The 23,419-nt window shown below is 39.8% G+C and overlaps 1 protein-coding gene across 1 annotated transcript; it reads left to right on the top strand.

Moving 5' to 3' along the window:
• The first annotated feature begins 2,724 nt into the window (after positions 1 to 2,724).
• Positions 2,725 to 19,973, top strand: LOC139741179 (fumarylacetoacetase-like). The gene is made up of 13 exons (XM_071651772.1): positions 2,725 to 2,925; positions 5,804 to 5,914; positions 8,511 to 8,632; positions 9,249 to 9,389; positions 10,261 to 10,355; positions 10,861 to 10,913; positions 13,361 to 13,460; positions 14,132 to 14,262; positions 15,853 to 15,928; positions 16,447 to 16,493; positions 17,479 to 17,580; positions 18,234 to 18,351; positions 19,534 to 19,973. The coding sequence occupies exons 1-13, from the start codon at positions 2,839 to 2,841 to the stop codon at positions 19,605 to 19,607; spliced, it is 1,257 nt and encodes a 418-aa protein (XP_071507873.1). The 5' UTR covers positions 2,725 to 2,838; the 3' UTR covers positions 19,608 to 19,973.
• The last annotated feature ends 3,446 nt before the right edge of the window (positions 19,974 to 23,419 follow it).

Below are 23,419 nucleotides of genomic sequence, written 5' to 3'. Positions count from 1 at the left end.
CGTAAATTTGCACAACTACGCTTCGTGTTAGCTTCGCGCAAGTTACGGTACGCACACGGCAGCTCACGCGAAAATCATGGGATCGGGACCATTGGGACGTTGTATACGCTTGTTCCGCCGAACTAGGCTCTAATTTCGTGAATGAAATCACTCCATGTCTCAACGTAGAGGGCGCTGTACGGGAAATGCAGAGAAACCACAGAACTCTTGAGAAACTCCAGAAAAATCTCTTTGACCCCCAGTTTCTATCAGTTTTGAGAAAAATAAGAAGGGCTGGCAAAAAAAGAAAAAAAAAGGGGAAAAAAAAACCTGAACATACAAGCAATCAGACAAGAAGTGACTGTGTAATACAGGTATATCTTTTTTAGTCTGTTGATTTTTTTTCCATCTTTTACGTTGAACATTTTGATTAAGAATTCGTTTGCTGCAGAAATCAAATGAAAGAATTATTCTCAGCAAGGTCCACAGAGGGATTACAGAGGAGCTGTTAATTGTCGTGATTCGTTATAAGTAGAGGAAGATTTCAGTTCCTAAATTGTGTCTAGGAGGGCATTACATCAAGCTTTTTGTCAGATATCTTTTTTCCCTGACAAATAAGCTATTGAAATTCTCCCATCCTTGCATAGGCTGAGAGCAAAAGAAATATCTGACAAATTAAAAAGCGCATTATGAAATGCCCACAGGTCACTCAGGTGCATCATTCAAAGGAATGTAATTATCTTTTTTTTTGGGGGGGGGGGTGGCGATATCACATGATGATTAATCAATAGGTCTATTGAGAAATAAGTTTGTGGACTATAATGTTAAAAAAAGGAAACAAAAAACATACAATTAACGAGCCCAAAACATCCCTCACTGAAAAAATCAACAATAATACTTATAATTGTAATACGTTTTGAATTTTTCTTTTCGGTCTGTAACTGTTCTGATTCTTTGAAGATCAGCAGAGCCACTGTGAAATGGTAAAATGGAGCTGTAAATATAAATATTTGCACCACCGTGATAACCCTTCGAACAGTCAAGCTGGGCAACAACACTGTTCGCTGTCTTAAAACTTAGTCGGAAACAAAAATGTAGGCGTGTGCACATAATGCAACTTTGATTGGGTAAAATTTGAGGTGTGTGAGCACAGCCGAATTTTACTTAGTAATTGGTCGAGACCTCTTTGGTCGAGACAGTCGACCACTGATGTGGGAGATCAGTGCAGTCGACACGCGTACCTACCTTGATGACAGGCATAGAAAACTCAGCGTGCAGTGCGCATGTTTCGCGTCATCACGCGGCCGTAGGTGTATGGAAAGCGAAAGTAATTTTGAGAATTTTCTAGTACAAATTGTACCATTCGCTACAAACTGACACACCATTAGGCATTTGTTATGCCTATAAGATAGGCATAATGGTGTGTACAAGTATGTAAGCTTATAAGATAATTCTTGATTTATGGGCAAGAGCAGATGACCGAAAGTTTTCAATATGCTTTTTCCTATACATTACCCAATGATAAAAATGAAAAATGATATTGTATATTGTATATTACATCATCGAACAATTATCCACAGAATTTTCCGACGAAAAACCTTAGTACACTGGACCGAGTATTGTATACCGGAAGTCATTATGAAAATGAGTTGTGACAAACACGCACACACACACACACACACACACGCAGTACGCACCCGCACTAACACTAACACACACACACACACACACCCACAAAGAAAAAAACTTCTTCACTGGAATGCTAGGGCCCATGCTGGCTCGGTCATTGTGTTTGCTTTCCGGCTTACAAACTCACATTTAAAAAGGGCAAACACACACATTTTCAGTACACTGTACTTCATAAAAGAATCGGGGACGATGTAGTGCCACCAGTTTCAGCAATATATTCAGAAATATATGTATTTCAGCAATATTACGGCATAACATTTTCCTTGTATGCATGTCTTCAACCTCATAGTTTGGTAATCAAAACTGAAATTAATTATATATCAATTTTAGTATTAGAAAAGACAGCAAATCACAAATGCATGTCTTTTGCCATCAAGATAAAAGAGCAAATAGTTAAATGAATTAGTCTGTTTAGCCCGTGTATTTGTTATTGTCATGTTTATATCAGAATAATGCTGAAAACTTCATATTGATAACATCTCATACTTATAAAGCAGAGTATCTATTCAGCACTTGCTTTTATTGTGAGGCGTTGTTCTGGATGGGTTTGATAGCAAATGTGCAGCATAAATAGATATCTTAGCCAGAACTCGTGCTATAATTGATTCACCCAAGCGGTGTGTAGACCTGACGTTATATTGATTTTGTTGGGCTTTTCTGTCATGCATTTTCTCCTTACTTTTTACGTTGATATGATATTTCATCCTACATGCGGATGTACCGGCACTTGGAGCTATAACTAGAAGATTATTGTGACACTGAATACTAGTACATTTTCATTAGAAAAAAAAACAAACAGAAGAAAGTCTCGTGTTGCACTCCATAGGTCATCGAGGGTATTGTGGGTTGCGCTGCTCACATGCACACTCCATAGCCATGCACGCAGCTATCTAGCTTGCTAGCTAGCTGCATTCTCCATCCATGCCACATAACGATCTATCCGCACATCCGATAATCCCGAGTTCCTCAAGCACAAGGTCCGTCCGTCTAGCTCCAATCCGCTGCTGCTGTAAATTTATCCTCGTCCCACTTTACTTTGTGCGACGTGCACGAGCGAGCAGGATCTCACACTTTTCGCACCTGTCTGTAAAGTGCTGACCACATCTTTGGGGCTCACCTTTACTCTTCTTCAAGCTAGACGCGTCTACATCAACCGTGATCACCATAATAATGGCGCCTTCTTTCATTCAGTATGGTGCTGATTGCCAGTTCCCCATTCAGAACCTTCCCTACGGAGTCTTTTCTACAGCGGCGAATGTGAGTTCATCATGAATATCGAATATCCATTGATTTTCCCTACTGTACTGAATCCTGGATCCTAATTCAACTGTCATTCCATCCACTGATTTTTCCTATAGTTCCTTTCAAATGCCATTCCATTAACCATCCACAGAGACTCCAACCCTAAGCACCTTCTGATCTGGAGATTCTCCCGCCTGAAACCCTAGCAAACGGGAGACTCCAACTTGATGTGCGCGAAGCGCATATCACGAGCGCAAAGTTCCTTGTGGCCGGGGTCCAGGGCCCGCTTGGGCCCTAGAAACTCTAATAATTAGGGTTCTTGATGATCTCTCGTGCTATCTAAGGCTTATTTTTCAACATACGAAGACAAAAAGTAAGAAATCATTTCAAACGGGAGACACAGAGCCAGGGCGGGAGAAATTAAATCTCAAGCGGGAGAACGGGAGATTTTACAAAAGTGGACTTTCGGCGGGAGATCTCCCGTTGAAAGCGGGAGAGTTGGAGTATCTGCATCCAGTAAAGCGTCATATACTGAGTAACCAATAGGACCCAATAATAGTGGAAAATCTTACCCGGTGCACAGTACATCACTCATCAGTACACTAATCGGCCTGTGGGTTTGGTTACAGGAAAGTTTTCCAAACTTAGTTTCAGAGACAAAGTGAAAGAAAAGTTGTAAATATAAAGTACAGGTAGTAATAGTAGATCTAACGTTAGTAGTATCATCCAGGAAACCGGAGGCTGTATGAGGGTATCCATTCAATCATAGACTCTGGTCTGGACTTCTGTAAACAGGACATTCTCAGCTACACTGTAGTGTAGTGCTCATCTTCTCAAGTGAAAACATTTTTGGAATCAGATGATTTATCTGACCCATAATTTGGTTGAGTATAACTTTAGACCCTAACTAGCTTTGGCCAAGATTAATGTTCATAAATGATAATAGAGGAACCTGGGTCCCATTTCATAAAACTTGTTATTAGTATACAACTGCCACATCACATATTTCTCTGACAAATTTGCTCTGAGCCAGTCAGATGCGAGGATTTCAGTAGACAGAAAAATCTGTCTGTCCAGAGGAGTCTTTTATCATTTTTTGACTTTATTGGCTCTTGGTATAGGACGGCATCTGTGAAGCCAGACGCAGTCTTCCCGGAACATATCCCCGACGACCAGATGCAGACCAATCTTTCAGTCTAGGATTTCCGTAGCTTATAACAACCATCATAACTTATTATTGATTTAACAAGTTTTATGAAACGGGGCCCAGGTCTTCTCAGGGTCTCTGTTAAACATTTATAACTATAACAATATTAATGGATTGACAACAAGCTTCAGAGAATGTCACATCCAAAAAGATGCAACGATTAGATTTATTGTGGGTTGTTTGCTTTAATTCTTGGAGATGATAATTTGTTTGCTTTTAATTCTTGGAGATGATTTGTCACTTTGGTCTTTAGTCTCTCTTTTTTTTTTAAATCAAAATGGGTCACATTAGATACTAGTAAAAAAAAAAAATGCTGTAGACTTCACTTACAATATTGATGCTTCTAGAATGACGAGGTACCTCTAGTGTATGTTGGACTCTCCAATGACAACTGGTTAGTCTGCAAATGTACACCTCTATCAGATGTTGATCATACTGATAGAATCGTGATACTAAGTCTATCAATTGTATGCTATAAGCTGTGTGACTTCTGCAGCTGTTGCCAGTACAGCTATATTGACAGATAGTTGACACTATGACTTGGATAATTACTTGTCTGCTCTTAGAAGGGGCAATCCTGGCCTGGGGTGATGACACGTCAAGTGCCATGAATGAGTGCCATATAAGTTGGTGTATGGTACAATTCAGCAAAAAAAATAAATAAATAGAAGAAATGAAGAAAAATAAATAGCATGGGTACTAGGGAAACTTGAGCTATGTAGAGTTACGGATGTAGTAAGAGCCTACAATGAAATTGCATTGTGAGCTTTTTTTGGCGCTCTCCGACATACAACTGTAGCAGGGTTCATGGCGACAAATTCTAGTTTTTCATTGCTGATGCAAATGACAATCCTTTCAGACTGCTCTGTTTCATTTTTTTTTTCATCCCTGCATCCATGGAATATCCCAAGTTTTTACTTTGAGTTTGTTTCCTTTTATCTTTTTCACTCTTTTTTTCTTGCCATTGGGACAGATGAATACCATGGTGTAAAGGGGAAGGCTAGTAACTGAACAGTGGGAATCAGTGGGAATGCTGGAGGATGATTGTTCCAATCCTTGTGGGATTCATTTAAGAGAACATTATATATCTATTGTTGTGTGAAAATTATTTGCTTCAGAACAGTCTCATATTCAAGTAATGTGCAGTTTAATGTTTCCAGGTTAGCGTGCCTGGTCAGTGACGGGGCATTAATCTGCACATTACTTGAATATGAGACCGTTCTGAAGCAAACAATTTTCACACAACAGTAGACATGTAATGTACTCTTAAATGAATCCCACAAGGATTGGAACAATCATCTCCCAGCATTCCCCCTGATTCCCACTGATCGCTTACTAGCCATCCCCTTTAACTTACAATAGTTATAAAAGTTATACATTTTCATCCTTTCTGTTTTCAGAGTAGCTGCCTGATGTTCCCTTGGGCTGGTGATGTGTATGAATTCAAGGAAGCTTATTTACTTTACACTCTATTAGTGGTGTTTTTGAGATTAATCAGAGCTAGTTTACTAAGCATTAGGAGATGACAAACTGACGTGAGTTACTCTTCCCTGACTATTAGAAACTTGTTGATGGACCTGATCATTCTGTTTGTCCTTCCCCATGGCAAAAATCCCTATCTCAAAGAGAGAGAGAGAAGAAAGGCCTAAATGTTGATGATCTGGTACACATTGTTCACCTATGCAGGCAAAACCGAGAATCGGGGTTGCAATTGGAGACCAGATCTTGGACCTTTCCATCATCAAGGATCTCTTCAGTGGACCCATTCTTTCTGAATGCAATGAGGTTTTCACAGAGGTAAGACTAATAATTAACCTGCAGCCCAAACAAATGTGATATGTTGTACTTTTAGTTTAACCCCTTTGCCTCCGAGATGTGACAGCATCCTATACTCACCCAGGTCTCATTATAAGCAGTGTGTTTACAAGCTACATTAAAGGACAAGTTCACCTTCATAAACATAAGGATTGAGAGAATGCAACAATATTAGTAGAACACATCAGTGAAAGTTTGAGGAAAATTGGACAATCGATGCAAAATTTATGAATTTTTAAAATTTTTGTGTTGGAACCGCTGGATGAGGAGACTACTACAGCTTGTGAGTCATATGCGTACAACAGTATAAAGAAAATGTAAAAGAAAATTCAACATATTTTCACTTTTTTCGCATAATAAAAGAGCTCTTGACTTGCCTCTTTCTAAAGGTAGGGGGAATAATATTACCCATAACATTTGTCAGTAACGAGTCAGGGGAATGTGTACTTTTTTCAAAAGATGGCATTTTGTGAAATTCTCTTTATATTTTCCTTATATTGTTGTACGCATGTGACATCTAAGTTATTCATACACTGCAGTAGTCTTCTCATCCAGTGGTTACTGCACAAAAACTTCAAAAATTCATAACTTTTGAACGGATTGTCTGATTTTCCTCAAACTTTCAGTGATGTGTTCTACTAATATTGCTACATTCTCTCAATCCTTATGTTTATGAAGGTGAACTTGTCCTTTAATGATAGTGCTCGATGATACATTTGCCATACATTCGTCATTTACTTGTACACATACACATCATCTTTGGCCAAAACACAGTGTGTTCTGTATATATCCTGCACTTTTCTGTATATTTTTGAATAGTTAATCCCTTTACTTCTACTTCTATGTGCTTAGGTGCTAATAAATACATGTATGTTATTGTCACTTCCATTTCCTTTGTCATTCCCTATTTTTATTCAGTGTCAGTTTACTATGTTTATCGTTCCTCTTCATTTAATAACAACATGATGAAAGGACAAAGGTCAATAAACAAAATTGATGTTCATGCATGTTGGCATTGTCTGAGAACCTGGTCTTGAAAATGTGTCTTGCAAAAGGCAGTGGACAAGACATTTTGTGTACACTACTTGGAACTCCCATAGAAAAAGTTCAAAGGCTGTATTTTGAAATGTTGGGAGTGAAACTATAATTCAAACAGTAAAGAAATGCTGGAGCAAGAGTTGTTACCTCCAAAATACTGCACTAATATTGCAAATTAGCAAGATCAGGTTACAGGTATCATTTTCTTTAGCAATTTGTGTGGCACATTGCTATTGATCTACAAGTGTGTAGGAGGGTACAAGCAGGGTCTCTTAATGTTACTAACCTACCAGTACTTGTTTGTCAAAGAATTGTTTTAATGCGCAGGCATGTCCCTAATATCTTCTCTTTTCAGGCTTCTTTGGGCCCAGCCTGGTTCCCCCCCCCCCCCCCTCCCCCCAACAGTTAAGCATAAGGAGAAATCAATGTGTCGTTTACACTGCTAGTGCAAGTAGATCAGTGAAAGTCCCCAATGCAGGTAGCACCTTGCCTACAAACCCACCAGTAACTTTTTGTCTCCCCATCCACTACCTGCATTTTTCCCCCCAAGCAAGGAACCATGCATTCCCACTCACCTTTTTAGCAAGATATTTTCGTAGGTTTTTCTTGCTTCAGCTGGTACCTATGAGCACAATACATTTCACTGAGGTGAATTCGCTGTTGTTGCAGTCAAGCATTATAGTCCCAGTATAGCTTTAGATACAATACTTGATTTAATGCTGGTGTTTGCATTCATTTTACTTGTGGAAGTGCATGCAGAACACATGATATGTGCAATAGCTTGTGAGCAAATAAAAGACAAGAAAACTGTGTTTGGTCTAACTAGTAGATAATCATTACTAACACATGGCCGGCACCACGTTTTCAAAAGTGGGGGCCCACTTCCGGATTTCATGAGCTAACAAGCCCCTCCCCCGCAAAAAAAAAAGAAAGAGTAAAAAGAGGCCTTCGGCATAACATTGGATTGGGTGCCACTTCCAGGTTTCTTCACCTGACAAGCAAAAAAAAAAAGTCTACAGCACATCTTTCTCACAACCAAAAAAAAACAACAAGCAAAAAAAAAAAGAAAAGAAATGAAAAAATGGTCTTCAGTGCAAAGAGGTGACACCGGTTCCGCCGCCCTTGTATCATCATCATTTTGATATACACGATACCCTTCCTCCCCCCCAGCAAAGCTATGCTTGTAAGAAATTATTACCCTGTGACTATCATCAAATTTTGTTCAAACACTGTCCACAACATAATCCACGTTTTGTTTGGACATTTAGTTACTGTCCAAATGATACTTGAGACATTTTTAGAGCAACATTTTGTGTGCAAATCATGTTTGTGGTAATTTGTCCATGACTTGAAGCATTGATGGTCATTTTATACCCGAATTTACGAATTATATGCAAAATCAAATAGAGTTTGAAATGTCACTGCTCCGTGTTGGGTGCAAAACAACCACAAAACATTCAGTGAATCATTGTTGTGAGACATGGCAAGCAGCTTACCTTAACTAATGTTTTTTGTTATCTTCATGTTCTCATCCTAAAAGGAATCCCTGAACAGCTTCATGGCCCTTGGTCGCCCTGCCTGGAAGGAGGCCAGAGCCACCCTCCAGAGGCTGCTGTCTGCCGACGAAGCCGCACTGCGGGACAACGCTGACCTCAGAGCCAGGTTAGGGGGGCTTGAACTGTGAATCATGTAATAAAGTGTTCACATAGCCTCTGCAAGACTTCTGCCACTTTTATAGTGAAGCTATAATTTGTGGTTACAGTGCACTCTCGGTATAACGAACATGGTTACTTGCAACAAAATTCTTGTTACAACGAAGTAAAAATTCAGCTCCCAAAATTGTCATCTATATGTATTTATACATACTACTTCTCCTAAAAAAGAAGAAGAAAATGTATATATGAATATCAAAAGTAAAGCAGTTCCAATGCACTTGACATCTGAGATATCTTTATTAGCCTGACTGTATGACGTGTTTAAACAAAGTATGATTCTCACCATGCATTTAGATACGTAGACAAGCAGGAAACCATACTGTGGTACATCATATATTCTCTTTGTTCAAAAAGTAGAGAGAAAAAAGGTGATAGAAACATTAATCGCATTTATCACTTCCTCCGAGACGATTTTGGTACTGATTGATTACATCACTACCCTTCTTTGCCTTTGTTATGGATGTCGATATTTGTTTTCACTTTTTACCGAGAAAAGTTAACGCTTATTATGTTGATTATAATGTGTCTCTGCTCCACTTTGCATTTGTTAATGAACATTGCAGAGCCTTTGTTGCACAGAGTGATGCTACCATGCATGTTCCTGCGAAGATCGGTGACTACACAGATTTCTTCTCTTCCAAGTACCACGCAACCAACACTGGGACCATGTTCCGAGGACCAGATAATGCCCTCCAGCCGAATTGGTAAGAAATTCCTTCACTGGTGATGGTTTGGGATCAATCCCAATCCTTGTGGAAATTATCTCAGTGTGCAAGGAATCATGCGACATAACAAGTGTAGACTGCATGTGGATAGAAGCCAGGCCATCACTTCTTAACCCCTTTATGTAAGCTGCAGCTTTCCTTGTGAGGAAAGCATTGTTGCATTGCTCTCACTTTGTTTTGCTGGTGTCACGCCATTATGAGTTTAGATGTAGCCACTGGACCTGTTTGTGTGGGATTTTTTTTTTTCTTTACATCGTTTGAATAAGGATGAGAGAGTGATGCAGTCATTTCCATGCCATGTCAACCACTGCTTGCAAACTTTAAAGAAAAAAAAAAAACTTGTGCTGATGTTTTAAAAAAAAATCAAAATGAGGAAATAATTTTCAAATATAGGATATTGATATTCTTTTCTGCAATGAGGCAGTTGATTGTACTCGTACGTAAAATAACACAGTGTTCAGCACATTTGCTTCTTAACTTGATATACACAGAACATCTTGTTCTGAGATTATATTTTAAATGAAAGGTGATGAAGTTAGTTCCATGACATTTGGCCCTGCAACAATTGATCCAATGAAACAACTGTATGCTAATCTGAACGTTGATTCTACCAACAGACATAACCCTAACCCTTGTCCTCAGAAAACAAAATCAAGACCATGACCCTTTTGCATAAACAGATGCAATCAAACGTTACGTCAGATATCAACCAATCAAAATTGAATATTTGGAGACTTATGTTTGATTTCAACTTAGCCCAGGAACATAAAGAGTTATGGTGTATATTAACTAAATGATTGAGACACTTAACCCCCTTACGTGTTGAATGTGCTAAAATTTCAACGTGCAGGACTCACCTTCCAGTGGCATATCACGGTCGGGCTTCATCTGTGGTTGTATCTGGAACTCCCATCCGTCGCCCACGTGGACAGACCAAACCAGATGGTATGTGCAAATAATAATACATGTAGTTCCATTATATCTTCTATATTTTGCCTCTGCTGTTCTCCCAAATTAGCATTCTTGAAAACAACCATGTACAGATTGTTCATTTTGAAATTTTGAGAACTTTGACCACTGCAAGGAATTTGCATGACTGTGTTAACATCTGGTATTGCTGCGGGCTAGTAAACAAGGCTAGTTTTGAAAAGAATGAAATAGTATCGGCAAACAGTTTAGAATATGATTGAAATGATACGAGAATAGAAATAGAAAATGATAGAATTGTGAATATTCCTTCATTTTCAGTGATAATGTAATTGATCTCCTTCCCAGTATGTACATAGATGGGTTGAAACATTGCTTACCAGACAATATTGGAAATACATGTATATTGATATTTTGTATAATTCGAAATGAAAATGTGTCCATTAGTTGTCATATAAAAATCAGTTGCTCATATCAGAAAGGTTTGTTATAATAGTTAATGTCTTTCTTTCTTTTTCCGTAGATAAGCCCCCAGCATTCACACCATGCAGACTGATGGATTTTGAGCTTGAAATGGTAAGAATTATGTCATTTTCATGTGATCTTTTCTATTGCATTGCCACGTTGCTGTCTATCAGTACATGGGTAATTTTAAGAGTAACTTTAAAGTCAATTCTAGTGGCAGTAATTCTTCATATTTGGTCTGTGAGAAAAGTAAAAGTATCAATGTAATAGTAATGTTGCCTTGCAAATTTAAGACTTGCAAACAAAGTTGTTGAGAGTTCACACTAAACTCTCAGGGATAGGAAGCCTTCATTTGTATAGAACAAATACTTGCATAGCAACTGAAGCTTGCAGCTACAGCTCAGGTAGTATAATTTAATAAACCACACTTATCCACATGGGGCAGCTGAAACTTGACATGTACATTAAAATTTCATATGTGAAAAAGAAATTCGAAGCGATCAAGTTCACTCTTCACTATGGCACTTGCCGTATAGTTTTGACCTAAACAATGATACATGGCAATTCTCTGCCAGATTTAAACGTATTATGAATGGGTGTATGAATTGGTGATGAGTTACGTGATGCTGTAAGGCCTGTCAGCATAGCATTCTATTAAACCAGTTCATCATGCTGAGCATTTTTCATGTTTCCCCAAGTAATATAGCTGCTGGTAATATACATGTAGATAAAAGAGCGTCCGTTCGATGAATGATGAAGTATAGCATTGCTGCTAATACGATAATCATCTACTTTAGGTTAAACTAGAAATGTCGCTATGGCGACTGGTATGCCTCCGCCATAATGCAAGATTCTCCTAATAGGTCTATAGTACATGTGGACAATGTGTGATTACATTTTCACAAAATTGGCAAAATATTAAAATGACATGTTTGTCACAAATGTATTGAATGTTTACCTTCCTTGACCTATGTTTAATAATTCCATGGATGAATAGGAGAGCATGTATTTGGGGATTTAAGAACTTTAACTTGACTTTGACCATTTCATAAGTTTATGCACTGAGTAATTTTCAAGGTATGGAGAAAAAGCGCAATTTCTGTATGAACAGTAAATTGTTATCATTTTCATCTGGCCTTTGATTTCCGTTAAATCACTGTCAGGCAGAACATACATAAATTCAGCATGTACTAAGTTTCAAGATAACTTGAGCCACTTCCGAGATATGGAGAAAGAATTAAGTTCAGCACTTTCACTTGATCTTTGACCTTTTGACCTTTGACCTTCTTGGCAAAAAAAAAAATCCCAGAGAATCTCTATTCGGTTATACATGCATACATCAAGTTAAAAACAAAGTCCTGCTGGCATTGCATAAATATAAGGAAAATAGTAAAATTCTGAAGTATTGCCCTTGACCTTTGACCCCTGACCTTTGACCCCATGAACCCTAAATTCCCTAGATAACCACTGCCAGTCAGTAGATGCATATATATACTATGTTCCATGAAGATACCTTGAACAATTTTCAAGATACAGAGAAAAAAGTGAAATCTTAACATTTTACTTGACCTTTTGACCTTTGACCTTTCGACCTCATGACCCCCAACTTTTACCAGAGAATCTTAATTGGGTAGTACATGTATACACTCAGTTTCAAGAAAATATCTTCAGGCATTGCATAGATATGGGGGAAATAGTAAAATTTTAAGCATTTGACCTTGACCTTTTGACCTTTGACCTTGAGCATGTGCACCCAAAAGTTGATAGGCACAACTTCACCCCCTAATACACATACATGCCAAGTTTCATTAGGATACCTCAAAAGGTTTTGGTAGTTACCCTGTCCACAAAATTCATTACGGACGGACGGAAGGACGGACGGACGGACGGAAGGACGGACGGACGGACGGACGGACGGACGGACGGACGGACGGACGGACGGACGGACGGACGGACGGACGGACGGACGGACGGACGGACGGACGGACGGACGGACGGACGGACGGACGGACGGACGGACGGACGGACGGACGGACGGACGGACGGACGGACGGACGGACGGACGGACGGACGGACGGACGGACGGACGGACGGACGGACGGACGGACGGACGGACGGACGGACGGACGGACGGACAACCCGAAAACATAATTCCTCCGGCACCACTTCGTGGCGGAGGCATAAAAAAAAGGAAGAACATGAGTGCATAGGACAGTACACCTTGTTACAGTGCAGATGTGATGTACCTCTATAAAGTGTAGACTGATAATTAATGGTGTTACAGCAGTTGTTTTTGTTTTATTCAGCAGTAACCACATCCTTCATACATATTGTAATTTACGTGAAGTACAGCAGTACTAGTACTTGCATATTTGCCAGTTCTGACAAATTGAAGCAAACATGTCTATACTGTTGCAACAAATACACATTCAATGGGAAATTGTAAGGTATTCATCTTACCTGAGCCTGTAGTAACGTCAGTGAGGCCTCTGCACCTAGGAAATCCTTAGAACGAAAGTAAACTATGTCCATTTGATATGCCTTTATGTCGGACGCAGGCCTTCTTCGTAGGGCCAGGCAATGCCTTGGGGGAACCGATACCGGTGGGCAGCGCTCACGAGCACATCTTTGGCATGGTACTGATGAATGACTGGAGTGGTAAGTACGACTGTCTCCTCGGGTGTGATGTTTGGGTTTATATGATTCTAGTTGTGTAGCAGGGTCTTGAGGAATTGGTTATGGAGACAGTGTATAGATCTGAGCTGTATTGATCAGAAAGACAGAAAGGGAGAGAGAGAGAGATTGAGATAAAGAGGGAGATGGAAACAGAGGAGGAAAAACAAATGTATTTTTCATTTATTTATTTTTTTTTTTTTGGTGGTTGTATAATTTCTATCTCTAATTGCTATGGCCAATAATAAAAATGTTTTGAGTAAACGTCAGTATTTATATGGATGGGTCATGAATAAGGTTAATCGTCTATTTTTCCTGTGTTTGAAATGTATGGCACCTCATATCACTGTGAATAATGAGTATGCACAAATTGAAACCTGTGTGCTTGTGTAAATGTCTCAGCATTGTAAGGCTTCAAGCATAGATGTTATTAGTGTTTCCCTGCTCTTCTAGTGGATAATTTCAAGTTATTACCAATGAAGGGTAAACATATCATATATGCAAACCTTCTGATTGCCATGCATGTTGATGGATGATTTTGTGGTCATGAGAGTAAACAGCACAAAGTTTGATTATTATCTTAGCACTCCAGTATCAAAACGCTACAGTATGGAGTGATTGAATTGTCTTAATTCTCCTTCCTCCTTTACATGCAGCCAGGGACATCCAGAAGTGGGAATATGTACCCCTGGGACCGTTCCTTGCCAAGAACTTTGGCACCACCGTTTCACCCTGGGTCGTCACCATAGATGCCCTCGAGCCTTTCCTTGTGCCCAATAATGTTCAGGTAGGGGGAGTTCAATATTTTTTGTGTTCAGACTGGTGATCTATCGCTTGGTCTACTCCCACTTCATCTGATAGCCATTTAGTCTCAACCCACATGGTTTAATCCCAATCGGTCTACAACCAGTTCGTCTATTGACCATTTTGTCCAATTGCCACTTAGCCTCACGACCAGTTGGTCTACTTTCAGATGGCTACGCCCATTTCATCTAATACCCACATTTCATTAGACAAAGTGGGAAAAATCCAAGGAGACAAAATTGCAAATGGGCTACGCCCATTTCATCTAATACCCACATTTCATTAGACAAAGTGGGAAAAATCCAAGGAGACAAAATTGCAATTAGACCGTCTGGTCATTATATTAGACGAAACGATGATTAGCCAAACTGGGCATTAGACCAAACGGGCAGTAGACGAAATTGATAGTAGACCAAATGAGCGTAGCCATAGTGGTGATAGACGAACTGGGAAGTAGACCATCTGATAACATACCAAGTGGCAATAAACCTTCAGACTTGCTTCCCCATCCGAAAGAAGACCCACCCCCCCCCCCCACCCAACACACACACACACACACACACACACACACACACACACACACACACACACACACACAAAGTGGTTTTTCTCCTCCAGTTTCTCTATGTTAGTGAGAGAGTGATGCACACAGCTGTTTATATCACAGTTGGAGACATAAACTACTTTCACTCTTCCCGAGTGGATGGTTTATGGTAGTGCTATCCAAGTGCCTTGTAATAGCCAGTCATTCTCCTCCACCCCCCCCCCCCCCCCATTTGTCATGAGAAGGGGACAATTGTGAACAGTCAGCCATGATAAAACTGACTTATAGCAGAGACTCCAACTCTCCCGTTTTCGACGGGAGATCTCCCGCCGAAAACCCATTTTTCCAAAATCTCCCGTTCTCCCGTTTGAGATTTGATTTCTCCCGCCCTGGCTCTTTGTCTCCCGTTGGAAAGGATTTCTTACTTATTTCTATCGTGTGTTGAAAAAATAAGCCTTAGATAGCACAAGAAAGCATCTAGAACCCTAGGAACTTCACGCTTCGCACACATCCAGTTGGAGTCTCCCGTTTGCTAGGGGTTTCAGGCGGGAGAATCTCCAGATCAGAAGGTGCTTTGGGTTGGAGTCTCTGTTATAGTGACAAGTGTGAACATGCCCTACATCAGTACCGATTATTTAGTCTAGTGATGTGTATGATTTACTGTCAATATGGACAGCCAAAATTACAACCTAAACTTAAATGCTAACCTCCTTGAGTAAATCTTTTTTTTCTTCTTTTCTTTTCCTTGAGATTACACTGATAGTATAGATTCTTACTGTTTCATTATTTTTCACAAATATGGCTTCCTCTGTTTGTTTGTTTGTTTGTTGTCTTTTGTCTTTTTCAAAGAATTGAAATATCGTTTCAAAGTCACGTATCAGTTCCTTGCACCAGATATTGTGTCATAGCAAGGTATTTTGGTGACTGCCATATGCCTTGATAAAAGTTGCCTCAACTGTTCATTTAAAAGATAATGCTTTGGTATCAAGTGCCAATGTTCTTCTATTTCCTTTTTCTTTTTTCCCTAAGGACCCTGCGCCTCTTGCCTACCTCCAACATGAGGATCCATTCAACTTTGACATCAACATTAGTGCTGCTATTAAAGGTGAGTCTAGCTACAGCCAAGTTGAGCATGAGATTCGAATTCTCTCCCAGACATGAGATGACAACATAAAATGGCAACATCAACACCAAGGTCTCATTCGGTCCTCAAATGTCTCCATCTTAATTCAGGATGATTTTTTTCTTCTTATACAAATTGTACCATTATTTGGCATTTTCAGATACATAAGTATTTAGTGCTTCAGTTAACTCTTTTAGTCATAATAGGAGCTTAAGAATATACAAGTCTTGCAATTCAGTTTCTGTCTGGAGATACACAATGTCATCATTGATTTGCCTTTAGAATATCTATTGAAAACTATGGAATGACTTCTTATTTTGATGTGGATGTATTCTGTATTAATGGCAAGTTGTTTGTGTAGGGTTTTTTTTTTTTTTGGTTCTTTTTGATTTATTATGTCTAATACCATGTGATCAGGTAATATGTGATTCCCTGAGCCCTTTTCATGCTGACCAATGCTCACTGTCTTTTTATTTCTCTCACTCTCTCTCTCTCTTTAGGTGCTGACATGGTTGAGCCAGCAGTTGTTTCAAAATCAAACTTTAAGGTACAATGGAAGTTGCATTTTAGTCCTAATTCTATCAGTAGGTCACATAGATCACACATGCATGTTTGATGTCAAGGATTGCAATAAAGATTGAATCCAGTGTGCAGTCAATAGAGTGGTGTGCTGCAGAATACATAACACATTATATCTTACGGAGGATTGTGCTTAGATTGTGCTTTCCTGAGCCCCCTATCCTGACTTTCAAACTTTGCATTGCTGTTTATGCCTTAGCATTGCCAATATTTTGCTGACCTTGCTAACCTATATTTTGTCCCATCACAGGCTGATGGTGGTGTTAGCCCACTTATACCAATTGCCAGTAAGAACAGATTAATTAAGAGCTGAACTTCACTGTGAAAATTTGATGAGGCTGAGGCAGGGAGTAAGAGCCAATGTAGGGGAGTAGAAGTACAGAAGTGATAATGTCACAGAAGTGATAATGCTCACACCAGGTTAGAACCTGGTGTGAGCATGGTTAGCAACAACAGTGTCCACAGATATTCGAGTCAGGTGAGGTTGTTTAGAACGAGTTTCCGTGGCGATAAATGGCTGTCATCATCACACTTTGGTATTCTATAGCCCTAGCTTCTTGAGGGGGGCCACGCAAATTTTTGCCAATGAGAAAGGCCTGAAATATTACTTTATAGTCTGAACAAAAGGAAGCATTCTGTGATTATGACACACTGTCAGTGTGAATACTGTATATGCCGAATATTTCGCGAGGTTTTTATTTTTGTGAATTTCGCGAGTTGGGTGCTATTCGCGAAATTAAAGACATGCGAAAATATTGACTCTAATCCCGATGTGAATGTGACATACACGTGTACATTTCTTCGTGCAGTGCAGTGACTCTACGATCGCGAATTTAACCACTCGCGAAATTGTCGGGAATTCACAATTCGCGAAAATTTAGACTCACGAAATATATGGCGTATACAGTAATAACTTCAGTATCGCACCATCTCTGTTTGCTTGGACTTTTCAGCATATGTACTGGACCATGAAGCAGCAGCTGGCCCATCACACCATCACAGGTTGCAACGCACAGCCTGGGGACCTCATGGGGACAGGAACTCTTAGTGGACCAGTGAGTAACAAACACCAGTACCCCCCAGTGGTAGATACCCCCCGAAGATCCACCAATTTTTTTGGAGACCAACAATGAAGTAGAACAAATGATTATGTCATGGACTTTTTCCAAATTCAGTCAACCTTGCCTATGTGGAATCAATTTGGACTGAAGAAATAACTCGGACTTAGAGAAAATGTGACTTTAATTAGGGATTAAAATCAATAGAATATAAGGAGAAGAGGACTTGAAAAGACCTTTGACTCAGATGATTATTCATTTTTTTTTTGCGAGGTTGACTGTACATCCCTGATGTATGGTGTGACAAACTCTTATAGTGAAAGAAATCAATCCCTTCTTCGGTCTTTTTTCGATGAATTATTAATTAATACGATACGTGTGCAACCGCTCTGAAACATTCAATTTCAGCAAGTCTGTGGGAGAGTGGGTTGATTTAGTTTCAAAGTTTATATCAAAGGATATAAATGTCCACAGTCTTGAGTGAGGAACATTTATAGCGGATTTGATGAACTTTGTTCAACAGCTTCATGAAGGGAATTCCGCACAGTGAACAATAAAATCCTCCCGAAACAATGCTGTATTTTTTTTTTTCTTTTTGGGGTCGTGTTCATCACACTCTTATTGATGTTCAATCCCTGCCCCTTATCCAGACGCCAGAGAGCTATGGCTGTATGCTGGAGCTGTGCTGGAAGGGGACCAAGGAGGTTGACCTCGGCAACGGCAACAAGAGGAAGTTCCTCAAGGACGGCGACACCGTGATCCTCTCAGGTGAGTTAGTCTGACCAACCTCAAGTCGCACCCTTGTAATGTCATCTTACCCCATTAGCAGGCACACATGATGGGTGTACAGTGCACTCCTGTTATAACGAACACGATTATTACAAAATTCCACTTTTAACAAAGTAAGAATTTAGGCCGCAGCATTGTTCGCTCTCTTTTTTTTTTAAATTGTTTATTTATCCAGTTACAATGAAATTTCAATATAATGAAAGAAAACTGCCAGTCCTGAAGATTTCGTTATAACGGGAGTCCACTGTACAAAACATCATCAGCATTCCGAAGCTAAACAATATACCTGGGACACTCATTTGTATTTCCAAACTATAAATATTGGACAGTACTACTGTGCACTCAATTGTAACAAACACTGTTATAACAAATGTCTCATTACACCGATGTAAAAATTCAAGTCCCAAAGTCATATTCTGTATGTCTTTATGTAATTTACTCTTTGGCCATAGCGAAATTTCAATATACCAAAGGAAAGCTGTTGGACATGAGGAATTTGTTATAACGGGAGTCACCTGTTGAACATTCTGTCCCCTTTTCAAATTGAGAAATATCCCACTCGCCTGAGAATAATGCATTGTTGAATACACATAATTATGTAAATGTAATGTGGTTACAATATAGTGAATAGGATGAAGCTCTGTGCCATGCTCCAGATTACTTGCCATTTTAAAACAACAGGAAGTCAAAGTCTCTGTGAATCTCCTTTCCCATGATGCACCTTCAGTGTCTGCTAAGATTGTGGCAGAAGTACATATGTGTAAACAAAAGAATCCAGATCATTCGCAAACACTTTGATATTTCATGTTGTCATCTTGTAAATTCAGCAGATCACATGAAAACAGGTGCACAGGGATTATTCTATTAAAATGAAACATTAATTTCCTGGTTTCTTTTGCCCCCTTTGTTTGTTTCTTTTGGCAACCAATAAATCAACACTCTAACATGGTCATGAAAACAAGGTATATATATGTAATATCATTCTTTTACCTCGCAGTAATTGCCAGCATAGCAATCTTAACATGTACCATCAGATGTTGCAGCTGAAATATGCGACAATATTGAATACGGACTGTTTATGAGATACTTTAGATTTCAAGACATATTTGAAATGAGACCCACAATGTCCATATGCAATAATTCTATCGTTCCACTCTCCAGGTTACTGCCAGGGAGACGGCTTCCGCGTCGGATTCGGCGAGAGCGTAGGAACCGTGATGCCAGCCCTCCAATGATCGGGAAGTTTTCTTTTCCGAGGGTCAACCCTGTATCCATGCATGGCCCAACCATTCTTACTTCTAGCATTCAATGCTAAAGATGTGGTATAAGGACAAACGTAGCTATGAGGGTACCCATTTGTGTCAAAACATTTGGGGCTTATCCTTCAACGAAGTGTAAGGTGTGGAGTATTGGTGTCTTGCTTTCTTCTTTTTTTTTCTCTCTTTCCCTCTTTTCTTTTTTGTTTGTGATGACTCTAATTTGCATTTACATATACGTCTGTATATTTTTGTTGTGACATGTTCATGCGAAAGAAGCTTTTTAGGAATCATGGTAAAATATTCAGGTATTAAGTGGACAATACTGTGAGACGCTGCAAAAAATGAATGTAGGTCCAGTTGTCACAAATTTTCCCATAATATCCTTGCTTCCAGCCACTATATGTCACGATATACCAAGATCTTGTTATGTGCAATTTCTCCTGTGTATCCATCCCAACAATTTATTGTTATACAATATTGATGTTTTATTTCCCTCAGAAAGAAAAAAAAAAAATATTTTGACCTGACCATGGTGGAAAAAAAAATCATCTTAAGGGTGTTAATTCTGAATTAAAATACATGTACACTGTATACCATTTTATGTCACCTTAGGAACAGAATTGCTGTTTTTATTCTCAGTTATGATTATGCTTCCAAGAAGCAGTATCTGGGGCTCGTTTTGAAATAGTGCTGCACTTCTAGTGGGCTCTGAAGCGATTTTGGCTACCAGCAATGGCAACTCGACAATCAAATCAAGTGTGAGCATGAATAGTTGTTGTAGCAGTGACTGCAACTAGAGCTTGGGCTGGGGGGGGGGGGGGGGGGGGAGTGGCTGCAAGCCGGGAGGTATCAAGCTTCGATGGTTCCCCCCCCCCCCCCAAAAAAAAAAAAAAAAAAAAAAAAAAAAGTTCTGCACTCCCTTCCCCCTGTATGGTATTTTTAGTGGTCAAGAGTAGGTATGCTTGTGCATAATCATGTTAAGCAGAACAATAACGCTTAGTTATTACTAAATGCACAGGTTTCATAGTCCTATAGGGAAGCACTGAAATGAACAGTGATGTTGTCACGGAGTACTGTAACACCTTGTAGTAAATGAAAGGCTGATGTTGTTCAGTCTCTTAGACTGAGCACATGTTTTGTTTGTTGAATGTGTGCTAGGAAACCTTCTAAATCTTGTATTCAGTATTTTCATTTTTGTCCTTTAACAATTTCAGGGGCGATAAAAAAGCTTTTGTGCTTGGCTTCTGTCTGTGCCATTTGACATGGTACAACGTCCAAGCACTGTCACTTGCATAAAACTGCGGTTGCAATATGAGTGGATGATTACATTTGTGCATACACATTTGTGAACACATTTGTGAAAAAATTGGGATCAACTTTAATACTTCCATGAGAAAACAAACAATAAATAGCATCCTGCAAGGAGGTATATGTATATTTTACCACTATTTAGCATTGCGGGAGTAAATAGTACACTTCACTATCCTTTTGTCTATGTGTGTAGGTTGTTTGTGTTTTGTTTCTTTGCATCACTGATTTTGATCAAGTGTGTAGTGCACTCAGAACATTTTTAGTTTCACAGGGTTGTGTGCATATGTGTGTTTGGTTGTCAGTGAGTGTGTGTGTGGGGGGGGGGTGTGTCTGTCTGTTGTGCTCATTTGAAAGTGGCAGATTCAACTGGTTAGGTTTTGTAGACAGTCTGTGAAACAATAAATGCTTTTAACTCTTCAAGTCCTTAAAGGTAATCAAATGGCAGAAGTCATCCTAAAATTGGCAGCCTGGAATTTCAGGTACAACGAAAATAATATTTCAATGAAGCAATTCGGCAGAGTGGATATTCGCTGTCTATAGCTCTTTATTGCCACATAATAATTCATTCAAATTCATGGAATTCTTCCATCTAGATTGTCAAACAGTTGCACATAATAATTCATTTGATTCTGAATCAAAAGTATTTTTTTCACATCATGCATAATATGTTTGTAGCAAAAAGCATAGCTGTGACTTTCTTATATATTGCAAACACTTAAATGTGCTTTAGCAATTATGATTATATTTTGAGCTTATATCTTTTATAATTTCTTTGTTTTTGGTTTTCTGGGTTTTTTTGTTTTGTTTTGTTTTGGTTGTTTTTTGTTTTTTTTTTTGGGGGGGGGGAGGGGGGTTGTTGTTTTTTTTAAGGAAAATGTATTCACTGTAGTCACTAGACCAGTAATCAAATGGACACAGAATCACAGAGCATGATCAGGGGATGTCCAACATGAAGCCCGCTCCTTTGATACATTCCAGTTAGCTTGAAATTGGATCGTTAACCGCACGCCCACGTAGCACGCACGTCATTCACACAATGCGACCAGCATCTCCGCGGCAGAGGGCGCTACGGCGAAAACTTCTCGGGATGCTGAAGCTGTTGGCTTAGCTCCAGTGGTCCATGCAGCAAAGTCCACTGAGGACGGGTTGGCTTCACAGTGATTCCGAGTGTCCGAGATGACCCTTCCTCTGTGACCACATTTTGTGCAAATGAGTGAATTCTGAAGCTATTTCAGACCTGAAAAAATTCTGCCATCAACCCTCTCTTAACCGTGATCTTCTTCCAGGTTTGTTAACACAGACTCGAGTGCTTCGTATAAAGCGGGATTACACAACAGCCGAGTACTGTGCACTGTAACTTACAATAATATACATCAAAATGAAATTTGTAACATGAATATGCGTCAATAAATAACATTACTCTAAACATAACAATCATATAAAAAGCATGACAGCTGGCCGTCTTGACTGCGGACCATGGCCCATCCACCTCCAAGGGCTCCCCATGGTTGTGAAATTCCACGCCGATGGAAAATCGCTGGAATAGGGTGAGCTCAAGTTCAAGAGTGTCAAAGTACGACACAACGGGTTCTTCGCCTGGAGTTTCGGGTGGTTCTGAGCCGGTAGTGTGATCTGAGGTCTGAAAATGGAATTAGACGGGAGTGTAAACCTTTACCTGTCCACTATAAGTTTCTGAAAATCCAGTTTAATTTCAAGAAGTTCACGAGAGCATTTACAAACTTCAGATACGTATCGGTTTCCAGGAAGGAAACAGAAAACGAAAAGCAGACTGGTGAGAGGGACAGGTTGAATGGCGCTTCTAGGTTCGAAGACTTACTGATGGACAGAACCCACAATTACAATGACGAATTGTAAACACTGATGGGTCACAACTATAATATATTCATGGTTAAGTTACCAGGAGAGAGAGTTATTACCCGGAACGCCATACATGTATAACTAAATGTCCTTAAAACCCTTAATACACGTATGTAATGTTGAGGCCTTCTCTTACAAGTGTACACTTACATCGTAACTCCCATCTGTGACGTCGGCGATTGTTGGTCCTTGTCTTTGCATGTCAGCTAGATATTCTCTTCCTCCTTGTGTCACGGCATAGGGATCTCGAAACTCCCGCGAGAAAAATGGTCTCCATGGGAACCTGATGATGTTGACAATGTCTCACCAGGCAGCGATCATGCGAGGTGGTGATGATAACGACGATGACGATGTCGAGTGTGACGATGTCGGGTTATCATCGGCCGGGGGACGGGGCTCCTCCACGTAAGCAACAGACCTCTCCCTCCACTGGGCACGGAAGACTGGGATCTCAGAGGACCTTCTGATATGACAACTTGCATGAGGTCGTGCTCCAGCTGACCGCGATGTCGTCGTCATCACGTATTCACTGTGTCCCTGGTCGTTGCTCCAGGACTCCAGATAGACGTTAACGCTGTTCACTGACTGTTGAACCTTGT

The sequence above is a fragment of the Diadema antillarum genome, unplaced genomic scaffold (genome assembly GCF_040938485.1).
Source record: "Diadema antillarum isolate AM-2024a unplaced genomic scaffold, OU_Dant_1.0 seq00000908_RagTag, whole genome shotgun sequence".
NCBI lineage: Eukaryota > Metazoa > Echinodermata > Echinoidea > Diadematoida > Diadematidae > Diadema > Diadema antillarum.
Note: the sequence above shows the minus strand (reverse complement) of the source record. Positions and strands in the feature narration are given on the sequence as shown.

What these genes read in the sequence shown, in the direction of transcription:
- LOC139741179 (XM_071651772.1), top strand. Translation starts at nt 2,839, where the DNA reads ATGGCGCCTTCTTTCATTCAGTATGGTGCTGATTGCCAGTTCCCCATT. An exon ending in TTTCAAAATCAAACTTTAAG is followed by an intron (nt 16,494 to 17,478) that starts GTACAATGGAAG and finishes TGGACTTTTCAG; the next exon opens with CATATGTACTGGACCATGAA. An exon ending in CGACACCGTGATCCTCTCAG is followed by an intron (nt 18,352 to 19,533) that starts GTGAGTTAGTCT and finishes TCCACTCTCCAG; the next exon opens with GTTACTGCCAGGGAGACGGC.